The sequence below is a fragment of the Pongo pygmaeus genome, chromosome 6, assembly GCF_028885625.2.
Source record: "Pongo pygmaeus isolate AG05252 chromosome 6, NHGRI_mPonPyg2-v2.0_pri, whole genome shotgun sequence".
Lineage (NCBI taxonomy): Eukaryota > Metazoa > Chordata > Mammalia > Primates > Hominidae > Pongo > Pongo pygmaeus.
The window spans coordinates 87,061,700-87,076,923 of NC_072379.2; the positions used below are offsets into that span (position 1 = coordinate 87,061,700).

At 34.5% G+C, this 15,224-nt stretch overlaps 1 protein-coding gene across 7 annotated transcripts in view; it reads right to left on the reverse strand.

Moving 5' to 3' along the window:
* CDK14 (cyclin dependent kinase 14) overlaps positions 1-15,224 on the reverse strand; it is a 592,881-nt gene that overhangs the window by 326,754 nt on the left and 250,903 nt on the right. For all 7 annotated transcript variants that reach the window (XM_054495986.2, XM_063667603.1, XM_054495990.2 and 4 more), the window contains one exon: positions 13,447-13,541. In XM_054495986.2, the coding sequence (XP_054351961.1) occupies positions 13,447-13,541 (95 nt within the window). The remainder of the gene's footprint in view (positions 1-13,446; positions 13,542-15,224) is intronic.

A 15,224-nucleotide genomic window follows, 5' to 3' on the forward strand; every position in this document is an offset into this window, starting at 1 on the left:
AATGTTATTGAATGGACAATAATCTAATAACAGTTAATTAAAATACCTTCACTCCCACTAGCCTTGTCACATTTGATAAACTCTGACAATTGATAAAGAGAAAAACATATATACTTCACAACAACTGATGTGAAAAAGTTATCTAATTATACATTGGTTTACACAATGGCATGCTTTAACATTTGTTCATATTTAAACTTATTAAGAATGGATGATATTCCAAAGTAAAGATGACAAATAGAACATATGGATCTACCTTGTATTCTCCTGAATTCCCACTCACCAAATTTTGAAGCTCCAAAACAGACGGTAGCAAGTTTTGCATAGAAAATACACCCAACCAACCAAATGGAATACTAAACTGGCAGTGAGGAAAGCCTAGAAGCAGCATTGCTTATGCAGAGAATAATCAAAAGGCTCAGAAATTGGTGGCACCAGGAAGTGGGCATGAGTTGAAAGTCTACATATGGAAGTAAAAAACATGGAATATTGGTTGACAATCTTTTTAGTAGCTATTTAACTTAGATTTGTTTCCTCACTCTGCTTATACAGATAACTGCTCCTCTTAAACCCAGAGAAGGAAAAACAGAGGGTGTCCAAACTAGAAAATTCAACCAGTTAGGGACCGCGACACCATCCTAAAATGGGGGATTATGTGGGGGTCTGAACCCCACTCGGTTTCCAGAAGATTGGCAGCCAGGCAGGAGTTTGGAAGTTTTTTCACTGGGAATCTTATAGCATCACAGGAAAGATGGATACTGGCATTGAGGGTTTCTCAACAATATGACTTAGTCAGTACCTACAGTGAAATTTATAATGACCCAGATACCCACATACCTGGAGTTCCCAATCATATTGCTTCTATACCAGCTATCTGACCAAAGCCTCAAATATTAAAGAGAGAGCCCAAAACAAACTACAAGAAAAAAATAACAACGTGGTGGAAACATAGTTTTACTATTAGAAAAACTTCACAAAGGCTATTATTGATATTTTCAGTGAGAAAATATGAGTAAGAAAAGATATTGCAACCTTGAAACAAGAAAGAATATATTATAAATGAAATATTCAGAGCAAAGGTACCTTAGAAATTAATAACATTTAAATTTAAAAATTTCAATAGAATATGTGAAACACAAAGTTGAGGAAATTTGATCATTAGTGTTGAGCTAAAGAAAAAAGAATTAGAAAACGGGAGAGAAAAGACAAGACAATTACAACAATCCAGAAGGTCCAACATTCAAATAATAAAATATCTAAAAATAGAGAAAGGAGAAAATAAAGGAAGGAAATAGTAACAAAATAATTTAAGTTCTTGAATACAAGTAAATACATTAAAGATGTTCAACATCATAAGTCAGGAAAACACAAGTCAAACTCACTATCAGATACAACTAAACATCCAATATAATAAAAAAAAGGCAGAAAATAACAAGCGTTGCCAACTGTGAATAAAATTGGCACCCCATACACTGCTGGTTGGATTGTAAAATGGTGCGTCCACTTTGGAAAATAGTTTGGCAGTCCCTCAAAAGGTGAAAGATAGAGTTACAAGATGACCAGCAATACTACTCCTAGGTATATGCACAAAAGAATTGAAAGAAGACAAACAAATGTACGTACACAAATGTTCATAGCAGCACTATTCACAACAGCCAAAAGGTGAAAAGAAACCCCACATGTACATTAATTGATGAATAAATAGATAAAATGTATATCCAAAGTATGTAATATTACTCAGTCTTAAGAAAGTACGAAGTACTGAGAAAAGCTACAACATGGATGAACTTCAAAAACATTATGCTAAGTGAAAGAAGACAATGACAAAGGGTCACATATTATTATGATTCCATTTATATGAAATGTCAGGCAAATCTATCGAGACATACAGTAGATCGGTGGTTCAGGAGCAGGGGGTTAGTGGTGAATTCAGAGTGAATGCTAATGGATATGGGATTCTTTTTAGGGTAATGAATTGTAAAATTAGGTTGTAGTGATGGTTCCACAACGTGTGAATAGGCTCAAAACCACTGAATTGTGTACTTTTAAAAAGCAAACTTTGTCACATGAACTGTATCATAATAAAGCTACTGCATTACACACACACAAAAAAAAGGATGAAAGGACATGAGATTCCAGATTGAAAAAGTACACCCAATGAGCATAAAGCTGCACCTTTGTTTCTTTTTCACTGTATCATAAAATTTCAGGACACTAGAAATAAAGAGAAATAGCTTAACAGAAACAATGGAACTGAAAAATGGAGCAATCTTACTGAAATTCGAATGGAATTATTTCCAAGCAAGAATTCTACATCTAGCCAAAATGTCAATCAAGCATGAGTACCAAATAAAGATATTTTCAAAAATACAATACCTCAACAACAACAAAAATCTTGCACACACCCTTTCCCAGGAAGCTATTAGAAATTGTCTTCCTCAAGACAAAACCATATAAGATGAAGACAAAAGAGCTCCAGCTCAGGGAAGAGGGGAAGGGCATGCCAGGAAATCAGGAAAGATACACCAGGCAGAGGTTCTGGGAGGCCCTGAATTAATAACAGAAATGAAAAACAGAAAATTAATATTAATTCCGGAGAAACAGAGAGGAAAAAGTAGTCACAGTACATTATGTGTCTTGGCTACAAAGATTTATATTAACATGCTAATATAAATATCAAATTCTGAATTCTGATCTAATCAAAATTATGACTACACTGGGAGGATGGGAGACTGGGAGGGTGGCAGGAAAAGGTGAGTACGTTTCTTTTGAAGTGGAGGAATGAGAAAAAAACTAAATTCTCGCTTTGCATTGTAGGAATCAGTAGATTATGCCAAAGATGAATAATCAATAAGTAAAATAAATGAGTTTTATTAGATATTTAAAGAGAAATATGAGAGAATCAGCTAAAAAAGTGGAAAGTTGAAGGTGAAAACTGCTGTTTTTCATAAGAAACCTAGAACTAATTAACTTAATCTAAATACACATATAACTTGCATAAAAGCAAAAATCACATCAATAAAAATGAATAATTTATAGAGTGGCCTAATATTCCTTTACCAAAGTATAGAATGTACATTAAACTAAACCATTATATGATACTAAGTATTCATAAAATGCAAGAAAAAGTAAAATTAAAAATAACTAAATAGAATGCAAGAAGTGGTCATTATCATGACAGGCATTTACTAACTTTAAAAATTGGTGAAGTTATAGCCACCAATTTTGTATGATATATAACAATGTATACTTTCACACTTACAACTGAAGTTGCTAGTGATTTTTTCTTCAATTACTTAATGACCTATTCAAACTTAACGTGAAAGTAACTGGAATTATTGATCATCTTCATCCTGATCTTGGGTACTTACATCAGGCGGCAACTTTTGTACCTTAGCTGGAGGTTTCTCTAATCTCTCCAAGGTGATAATTATTGTCAGTCTTATTACATTTAATGTATTACTCTCGTGCCTCCACCCACCCCCTGAATCATGCAGTTTTCCAGGAGTATTGTTTTCTTAAGACATATGGCCATAATTCCTGTGAGAAAATTTTTTTAAAAAAAATTAACATGAGAAATATATACTTTTCTTTCCAAAGGAATTATCTTTTTATTACTGTTTTATCTTCTCTGTGATTTCTCTACCATTAAATATCATAGTTTAAGTGGTGAAATTCTAAGATAAACTGAGGAACAAGAATTAAAATTTTATAAAAATCAGATGCATACTGTATTCTCATTAAAATAGTTTGATCTATAGTGGAATATACTCAGAACTGGGTGCTTTTGTGGATAGGCAGGCATTTACCATAGCAACAGTTGGAGATCAGAAACACTTCTATCTTCGACCATGTTAATTAAATACCAAATCATGATTATAAGTATCTAATAAGGACAGCAATCACATAAAATAAAACTAGAATATAGAGATGATAGATATGATGTAAACAGGAAAAAAAAATAGAAATCTCAGCACCCAACATGATAGTGGACAGTTAAAAATGACTAAAAGTAACCATCATTCCTTATTATTAGATGAGAAAAAGCCATTAGGGAAAAGGACAGAAAAGAAGTTAATTTACTTTGTCCTACCAATTACAGAAAATGAGAAGTTCCTAAGAGAGCACTGACTGAAAGCTAGCTTGTTTCCTTTTCATTTCTTTAATTTCTCCTTATGGTTCAGAATTTCTCCATCTTACACTGCCTGCACATTCAGTCATCCACAATGTTTACATCTGTTCACATTCTGTATTTGGTTCTGAATGACAATCTCCCCTTCAGAATATAGAATCACAATATTATACAGCATAACTAGTTCTCCATATATGAAACAAAAACCCTTCCATAAAGAAAAGCCTATGAGACAAATCTAGTTTTCCTATTGTTTACACTAAAACACAAATATGTTCTAGTACCATGACACATATAGATCTGTGACAGCAATTTATAACTCAAATGGCTTATGGAGGTTTACCTCGTCTAAGATCACAGTTCTCCACATGACTTCAATCTCTTTAAAAACAAGGTCTATATATTTGTATCTCTAGAACTTAAGGATACTCCCTGGCACAGAGAAGACAGTCCGTATATGTTGGAGGGAAAAAAGTGAATGAATGAATACATAAATTATTAAGTGAATGACCATAACGAGCTGTGTTTCTGTTCCCCAAAATTATGTCAAATGGGACACACTTATATATACCGATTGTAAAACCTTGGGCAATCATTTGCTATGGAAACTTGTAGTTACCTGGAGTCACACTCAACTCAGGAGATGATATGATATAGCCACTGGAAAGGGCATGCATGAAGTATCCGACATCTTAGCCTAAATTTCCTCATCTGCAAAATGAAGGGACCTTACATCTATGTCATGGTATCAGTTGGGAGCACATAATCTAAATTACATATCTCAATGTCATGCATGTAATACAGGTTAGGAACCCTTTCTACAATATTCCTGATGTGAATTTGGTCATCCTCTACTTGAATGCTTTTAGCAATAAGGTGCTCATCACATTTCAAAGAACTGAACATAATTTACAGAAAACACATAATTGAGCATTCTTCTAAGAATTAAGCCAAAGCCAGCCTTCCCAAAATTCTCACACTTGACTTCCTTACCCCATCTAGAATATACACACTACCTTTTTCTCTCCTCTCTTGGTATGTCTTTAATTCTCCTGAATAATTTTGGCATCTTATTGGAGCTCCTCTGTGCATACTCCCATACACCAGAGAAATCACTAGTCTTTTTTTACATGAACTGTTTTAAGTTACCTTTCCTCCACCCCATTTTTCTGTATTAGGTTGGGATGCTTTCTTTTTTTAAAATCAAATATACCGTTTTACTTATCCCCATGATAATTCACCTTGTAGGTTAGGCTCATCATTTTATTAGATTCTTTTCTGACCCTTGATTCTATCACCCTAAGTGTTAATTATACTTCCCAGCTATGACACAAATAGGTCCAGCATATCACCACCACTATCTGAGTCATTAATAAAAATATCAAATAGAACAAGGACAAGGACAATGCCCTCCAGCACACCCCGACAGACTTTTCTCATGATGATGTCAATTCATTGATCAACACGCTTTGGATAAAGTGGTTCAACCAGAGATAAAACTGGAAAAAAAATAATGATCTTCTAACAACTAGATTTCATTTCTATTCTTGTTTTAAATATCTCATAAATATCTCAAACTAGTTCACTAGTCTGTTGAAATCAGGAAATAACAAAGAGAATGAAGATCATTAGACCCTAATGTCTAAAAATTTATTTTAAATTTCACCAATGTTCTATATTAAGCTTATATTTCTGTAGATTCAGATTTGTCCCCCATCACCCTTTAAAAACCAGCATTACTTTTACCCATCTGCATTCTTGATGATTTCCCAAAGATTATAAACAATGGTTCCATGAATATACCACCTGCCAATTCTTTTCACATTCTAGATTTACCTTATCTGGGACTAGATAATGAATCTAGTGGACGTTTATGAGGTGTCTTTTTCTCCTTAGGGCATGGTGGAAAAGCAGGGAAAAACGGAAGCATGCCCTGTATCCGAATGTATTCCCTAAGTTGAGAAAAGTTCTGATTTTATGAATTTTTTAAAACTTTTATTTTAAGCTTGGGGTACACGTGCAAGTTTGTTATACCGGTAAGCTTGTGTAATGGGGGTTTCCTATACAAATTATTTCATCAGCTAGGTGTTAAGCCTAGTATCCATTAGTTATTTTTCCTCATCCTCTCCCTTCTCCCAGCCTCCACCCTCTAGCACACCCCAGTGTGTGTTGTTCCCCTCTATGTGTCCATGTGTTCTCATCATTTAGCTCCCACTTATAAGTCAGAACATGCAGTATTTGGTTTTCTATTCCTGTGTTAGTTTGCTAAGGATAATGGCCTCCAGCTCCACCCATGTTCCTGCAAAGTGCATGATCTCTTTCTTTGTTATGACTGCATAGTATTCCACAGTGTATATGCATCACAATGTCTTCCTGCAGTCAATGGTATTTTATGAATCTTGACAGGAAACTGGACCCACCTGCCATTAGAACAGCCAAAATGCTAGATACTCACTTTCTTACGGTCCTGTGCAGTCAAAACATGGGCTTGAAACTTCATCTCAGCCAACAAACACAATCAATCCTGGCTTAGCATTACGAGCTAACAGTCCAAAGAAGGAATGATAATGTAGGATGTTCCCATTTTGGCAACACTGGCAAAGATAGCAAGGCCAGCAAAGCAAGAGACAATGTCCAGCCCCAACATTGGGGCTGCAGGTGGCAGCAGGGTGCTTAGTGGACAGTGTCATGGCATGATTTTGGCTCTGGTCTGGCTATCCAGTCTCATGTTGTTCCTGCCCACTTTTAAAGTCTTCCCAACAGGTGTGTCAGCCACACAATGTATATCCAGAATCCAACCATTTCTCTTCACCTCTTCTGCAGACATCATTTCATGCTTAGATCTTATTGCGATAGCCTCCTGACTGGTCTCTCTGATTCTTAACTTGCCCACCCTTGGTCCATTCTTAAGAAAGCAGCCAGAGATCCAATAAAATATGAGGCAGATCAAATAATTTCTCTGCTCAACACCCTTTGGAGGCTTCCCATCTCATTCTGAGTCAAAGCCAAACTCAGTACAGCCAAACCTTTCAAAGCCAACACAATCTGAATGCCATTGCATCTCAAACCTTGTCTCTTCCTATTGTCATCCTTGCTAGCTCCCTGCAAGCCACAGCCCTGCTGTTCCTCAGACAAGCTTTCTGCCTAGAATGTTCTTCCTCTAAAAATATGTGCATCTCCCTCTTTCACCTCCTTCAGATTTTACCTAAATACTTCTCAGCAAGCCCTCCCTGATCACCCTCAACTAAAGTTGCATGTGTGCGTACATATGCACATACATCTATCTCAGAGGAAAGCAGAAAAATGTTCAATTGCTCAAGGACTGTTTAATCTGGAAAGCAAAATATTGATAGAGAGCTACAGTTTTTCAAGAACAGATGTGGCATAAAATCATGCAGATCACAGCATTCTTCACAGATTTAAACATCAAAATGTATGAGGCAGAGAAACCAAATAATTAAGTAAATTCTGTAGCAAGTTGAAAAGACAGAATGTAATTTTCAGCTTCCTGTCCCGTCTTCTAACATCATACATACCTTAGACCATCATATAAAACTCTAGGAAGGTAGCTAACACAGGTAAGTTGCAGGTTAAAATGGAGTAACTGGCATCTTTAGGCACAGAAGACTTGAGCTAAAGTCATACCTTTACCATTTTAACTTGACTAAATCATTTGTCAATCTGCTTTAAATTCTCTAAGCGTTATTTTTCCTCATCAATAAAGTACTTCATAAAAATAACATGCTACCTACAACTCAAAGAGCTGAGGGTGGCATCTAATAAAATAACATCTACGAGAGTGCTTTGTAGAATGTACAACACTAGAAAAACATTTTATGGGCTTTATGATTTCTATTGATACAGTTTTGTTTTCATGTGAAATACAATATTTTTGTTTTATATAATGTTATACATTAGTTTAGGCTATTTCACTAGTTTATAGCACAATAGGAACAAAATGATTATCCCTAATAATATCATGATTAGCTTTGAGTTTGTTGCTTTTGTTTCACAGCTTTATTGAGGTATGACTGATATGCAAATGACTGTATATACTTAACGTATGCAATCTGAGGAGTTTGGACATATGCATGCACCCATAATACCATCACCACAATCAAGGCAATTAAGTTAATAAATATATCCATTACTCCATTAGTGTGTGTGTATGTATGTGTATGTGTGTGTGTATATATATATATAGTGTGTGTATATATATACATATATATGTAATATATATGTATAATAAAGGCAAAATGACACAAGGAAACTTGTGGAGTAACGGATATGTTTATTACCTTAACTGCCTTGATTGTGGTGATGGTATTATCGGTGAATGCATATATATATATACATATATATATATATATATAGTTTGTTTGTTTTTTAGAGACAAGGTCTTGCTCTGCCATCCAGAGCCCAGTCTAGTGGTACAATTATAGCTCATTACAGTCTTGCACTCTTGGACTCAAGCATCCTTCCACCTCAGCCTCCAGAGCAGCTAAGACTGTAGGCACATGCCACCAGCCTGGGTAATTTTTTTTTTTTAATTTCATGTAGAGACAAGGTCTCACTATGTTGCCCAGGCTGGTCTCAAATTCCTGGCCTCAAGCAATCCTCCCACCTCCGCTTTCCAAAGTGCTGGGATCACAGGATTGAGCCACTGTGTCCAGCTTTGCTTTTATATTTCTGATGGTAAGAATACTTAACATAAAAATCTATTCTACTACCAAAATTGTAAGTGCACAATATCATATTGTTAAACCATATGCACTATGGTGTGCAGTAGCTCTCTGGAACTTACGACTGAAACTTTTATCATCCATCTTGTATCCCCCCCACCCCCCCAAAAAAAACCTGAAACTTTATACCCACTGAACAACTCCTCATTTTCCCCTCCTCCTTATTCCCTGGTAATTACAATTCTATTTTGATTTCTACTTGCACATAATTATTAAATATGTAATGAAAAATGCTGCTATACATGCTTTGCTCTTATGTAATTTAAAATAGAACAGTTATTAGCTTAATGGCAATATATATTTACATAATCATGTTTGCTATTAGCATTCTTATTTTCACTTATGGGATCTGTTTTAAATTTTTCAGCATGGTGTTAAATAGGATAATGCAGCACTTATTTGTCTTTGGCAAAGAAAATAAAAACTAAATTGCTTAACTTTCTGTTTAAGTAGAAGAAAAATTTGTTAGAACTTTCACAACTAAATATATTCTGGAGTCAATGATTCTCAACTACATTTTCTACCTTTCTCTTCCAAGTCTTAAACCTGCATAGGGAAAAAAGAAAGCTATAATAATATTTTAGACCATTATGAACGAGATTCCTTTTCAAGCTAACTGAGCCACTCCTTGGTTTAAGGTGTTCCTTCATATTTGACATATTAGACCCAACTGCCTGGGTCTGTCTTACAAACTACAAGACCTTGGAAATAACTGTACTCAAAACCATGCATCAGAGGGGCCCACATGTTACCCAACAGCAACATGAGCAACTTAAGGAGCACATTTCCTAAGGGGTTCCCAACCTTGCAGCTTCCAGATCGTAGTATCTACAGACTTTGTAACTGTATAAGAATCTAAATTACAGAACACTTTAGGTCTGTAAAGCTTTTCCTATTACTTAAAAGAAAGCCTACACCAACAATATCCTATAAGCCACTAAAACACTTTAATAATGACCTTCAAAAGTCATTTCCTTGAGTATTCTTTCACATCACTAAATTTTTACCACTTATTTCATTATTCTGGCCCTCAGAAGGCTTTTATAAAACCTAAAATGCCATTCGTGGCAATAATATAAAGCAACTAGGCTTACAGCTCTCCTTTAAAGCCAAAAAAAGAAATACATTTATAGTATGTACATATTATCATAAATAAGAATCCTTCACTTGGTAAAACTTGAATTACATAGGTATCTCAAAAAGCCCTTGAAAACTTCATTGTGAAATCAAAAGGAAAAATACAATAGTACCTAATGAATCTTAAATTATTTTACTTTCCCATCATATCCAGGGTTTTAATGGGCATGGGGTATTGGTTTTTCCTACTGTTTAACTTACAATGGTACCTCCCTCAGAAAAGGGTACAATGAATTACACGGAATTACAAAATCAACATTGTTTAGAAAATAGCTTTGATGTTAATAATTCTGAAATACAGCAACATCATCATTAAGTTTTAGAAATTTTAAATTAGACTGATACTGATTTTAGAACTTGCTAACAAAGTTGTGTGTGTGTGTGTGTGTGTGTGTATGTGTGTGCACTTCAGAAGACCCTAGTGGCATATATGCGACAATACTATAACTTACAAGTTTGCTTTATGGAAACTAAAAACACATTTTGTAATTGAAATAAAAGTTTCAATGGACAGGTTTTTGGCCAGTCTACAAAACTTATTCAAACTATAAAGCAGTTTCACTGTTTTTAGGACTTATCTGCACTCAGGATATTAAGTGTAGAATAAAGGAAGGTTATGGAAAGAAAGAAGAAAGTTTTCTTTTCCTCTTCTGACCAAAGACCTAGGCTAACTAAAATTGATAAAAATAAACAGTAGCTATAACAGTCCAATTAGGATGGGCCTGGGTCTATCTTACAAACTACAAGACCTTGGAAATAACTGCTTCATCTCCCTAACCTTTAGGTTTTTCCTTTGCAAAATGGTGATATTTACAGTTTCATGAGGCTGTTGAGAACACCAAAAGTGACAATGAATGTAAAGCCCTCCGTACAGTGCTCAGCATAAAACTCTGTTAATTTCAGCTGTTGGGTTTTATTGTTGTGGCCATATTTGTCTTATTCTTTTGCCTCTCTTTCTGTGGCCCTCACTCATTCATCCCAAGCCCACAGTGCCCTCCTGTTTCCTACCTTATGCCGCTCACTAATATCTGCTCTAATTTCCAAGGCACTTAATGTTTAATAATAATTATTGCCTTTCCACTGCTTCAAAACCTGCAAGAAGAGTAGAGTTTATTTCTGCTAGATACTGTGAGGAAAGCAATCTGATTAAAACAATGCATTAAGGTATGTAAGAACCTTAATTTTTCTTGAGATATCCAAATATTTACAAAGAACAAGCAATTGGAAACTTGTGTTAAGGAAATAAAAACTTTAGGTAATATTCAGGGAAGTTATTTTTGAACTGGGCAATTGCCAAATAGACTAATCCTGCTGAGAAATCTACACCCTCCCACCCTAAATGAGAAGACTATCCCTAAGACATTTCTACAAGCTGAAGCGGTTCTTTTCACCAAAGGCTGATTTCAGGAATTCAACTAAACATCTTTTACTAAAAATGCACAAAAACAAAACAAACTTCACATATAGCAGCAAAAAGCAAAATTATAGAAAATGATGAGAATAGGAAAAGATAGAAAAAGAAAGGTAGAAAGGAAAAAGGCAAAGAAGCAGTGTAAAAGTAAGGCGACACAGGTAGACAGGACAATAGAAGCAGAGGCAGGGCAATCATAAGCCAAAAATGACCCAAGTTGGCCTCAATCTCTAAAAGAGACAAGAGTAATCTATATGATGTCCGAACTCCATGGACAAGTTGGGAACAAAATGTTACTGTAGATACTTCATGTGCCCATATTATTAAGTGGTTGATTTAAAAGGACATGGGATGTCTCCATAAGAGTTGGACTAGGGAAAATGTCACTCACACAAAGAAAAGTGATTATGTTTAAAAGTCAGTCTTTATCAGTAAATAATGCAGGGTAGTGAATTTATTTCCCTTTATTTGGCAACAACATAAATACAAAATTGTCAAATGACACTTGATCCAATATGTACATTTTAGCCCCATAAATATATTTCATTATTTTTTAAGATTTAGAGGACATATTTTCACATTACTTTTATTAGTTTCTTTACCAATGTTACTGATTTTAGTGCACAAGCTACTTTCCTTCCTTTTAATTATCTAATTTGAGGGACAGAATAAGTACATTTTTGAAATCTCTTTTCTACAAAACATTGCAAAAGTCAAGCATAGTAAGGAAAATCTAGATTTAACTGAAATATGTAAACTAGACATATTTAAAAGTATGAATCAAAAGTTCCAAGTCTAAATCAGCTGTAATACATTATTAACTCCAAAATCATGGATTAAACAAAAGAAATTATGTTTGCATTGATGTGTGAATCTGTATCCATTCTTGGTACCACATAATACATGCAACTGCTCAGCTCTAGCTGTCCTTGCAGTCACATTACCATATTATTCAAATGTATCTATCATTTATATGTAAATAGACAAGACAAATGGCTTCTTCATAAGACAACAATTTTCAAATGACAAACAGACACAGGCAGACATAAGCAAAATAAAAATGTTGCAAATATTCAATCTTTTTTTTTAAGGAAAAATGGAAAGTACTTCAAATTTTTTAAAAAGTAGTGTGGTAATTACAAAACGGGGTCCTAATACACTGACTATACCAACTATTCTAAATAAATGTCTGCACCGATGTCATTTGTGTCTTATAAATTACATGTTCTTAGATCCATCTGTGAAAATTGGGATGTTAATTATCATGGTTACATTTCACGATTCCACAGTTAAATGCTGAAGTAGTGCTACACAAATACCATATGTTTTTTAAGAGAAATGGAGAAGGATTAATTATGAGTTCAAGTCCAAGACTTCTAGCAATAATACTCTCACACAAGAAGATCATTACATTGTGTGCTATGCAATTGGAAGTTCTAATTAATAGCTGAAATACCAAGTGAGGGGGAAAACTTTGAAGTCTAAATTGTAAGTATCAGGCTTTCCTACACACACACACACACACACACACACACACACACACACACACACACACACACCTTAATAAGCATGCTTTTGAGAAACCAAGTTACAAATCCACACACACACACACACACACACACACACACCTTAATAAGCATGCTTTTGAGAAACCAAGTTACAAATCCAAAAATAAAAAACCATTCTTATTGCCTATGAGCTTTCTTTGATAATGATCACCATCAGGCTGTTGAATCCTATGTAATAAACCTAAAAATTACAATGTATCCTAGTAACAAATAGGTTATAAATAGATAACATACATGATAAAAATTCAAGTTAACATTTTTCTGGGTTTTTCTTTTAAGATACATATCATTCAATAATCTCTTATAGGGCCATTATTTTATACAAAATTACAATTCTCATGTATTCAGATAAAATATTAACTTCAGTACAGCAATCTAAAAACAAAATTCTATGATAACACTAAGAATTTCATTCATATTTTAAATATCTAAATTTAAAAGTCTTATTTTACTTACCACGTATTCAAACACAAGTGTCAGCGTCTCCTTGGTATGGATGATGTCATGAAGTAGCACTATGTTAGCATGTTTTAGTCCTTTTAACAGAGAAGCTGTAAAACAAAATGGACAGAGTAACAATTTATCATGGATAACAATCAACTAATATATACCATTATAATTTTGGCACACTGTCAGATGAGGGATATCTATTTTCACATGTTCCAAGTCAATAACAATTCAAAATGAAGGGTAGAAAAACAAGACTTTTTTTGAGATGGGGTCTCACTATGTTGCACAGGCTGGTCTCAAACTCCTGGGTTCAAGTGATCCTCGTTCTTCAGCCTTCTGACAAGCTGGAATTACAGGTGTATAACAGAGTGCCTGGCCAGAAAAACAAGGTTTTCACTTAGATAAAACTTCTTTCAGTTATTTTACCTGTCATCTGTTATTAATCTCTAGTTGGGTTACATTATGGTCAGGGAAAATACTTGGTATGATTTCAATTCTTTAAATTTGTATAGTTTATTATCCAGAATATGGTTTATCTTGGTATACATTCCATAGGTATGGAACCTGAATTCTGCTGATGTTGGGTGGAGAGTTCTATAAATGTCAATTTGATCCTATTATTTAATAGTGTCATTGAGTTCTTCTATTAATATATCCTTACTAATTTTCTGAATAGTGGTTCTATGAACTACTGAGAGAGGCATACTGGCATCCTCAACTGTAATGGTGGATCTGTCAATTACTCATTTGAGTTCTGCTTGTTTTTGCTTTTTGTATTATGAAGCTCAGTTGTTTACTGAATACATGTTTAGGATTGCTATGTCTTCTTTGAGAATTGACCGTTTTATCAATATGTAATGTCCTCTTTACTCCTAGTAAATTTCTTTGTTCTGAAGTCCTCTTTGTACAGCCATCCACCATTCTCTTGATTAGTATTTACCCATACTTTTCTTTTCAATCCTACTGATATCATACAGTTGAAGTTTCTTGTAGACAGTATATAGTTTGGTCATATTTTTAATGCATTTTGGCAATCTCTGACTTTTCATTTTGATGTTCAGACCATTTACATTCAATGTAAATATTAATATGTTGGGTTACCACCTGCCATTTTAATCTGATTTTCCTTTAGGTACCTTGCAATTTAGTCTTCACTTCTGATTTGACTTTTTCTTTTCTTCTATACTTGCCAGAAGTTCAATTAACTCTAATTTTATTTCATGTTATTTTTTGTCCATTTCTCTACTTAGCTTTTGTACTACTAACTAAAGGTAGGCTTGTTTGTTTCATATACCAAAAAGCATGAATTCAAATATTCAATTCATATTTCAGCGTTATGCACAGTTTTAATTTTACGGTTGACTTTTTGCAAGAGTTTTTGCAACTAAAATGCAGTAATCCCTATTTTCAATGTTTGAGAGTCGTTTTGGGTAGATGTGGGCTACTTTATTCTATTCCTATTTATTTAATGAACTGGTTCCTAATCTGAGAGTCTTTTTTTCTGTCACCTTTGCCCTCTTCTATGTAGTTTTTACAGCTGGCACTGGGAGACAAAAGAAGAAGGGTTTGGGTTGTCTTGTTTCTTTTTCATTTCCACAGGATCCTTAATTTCTCCCTTTTCCTTCCTTCTTTACTTTCACTATCCTGTCTTAACGGGTACCACCCTTTCTCTCTATATATGACTCTCCCCTAGAGGCAATGCTTTCCAACAGCTGCCAATTCCAGTCACTTTCAGCTTCCTTTCTTGCATCCAGTGCTGTGAATGAACTACACAGCATCCCAGC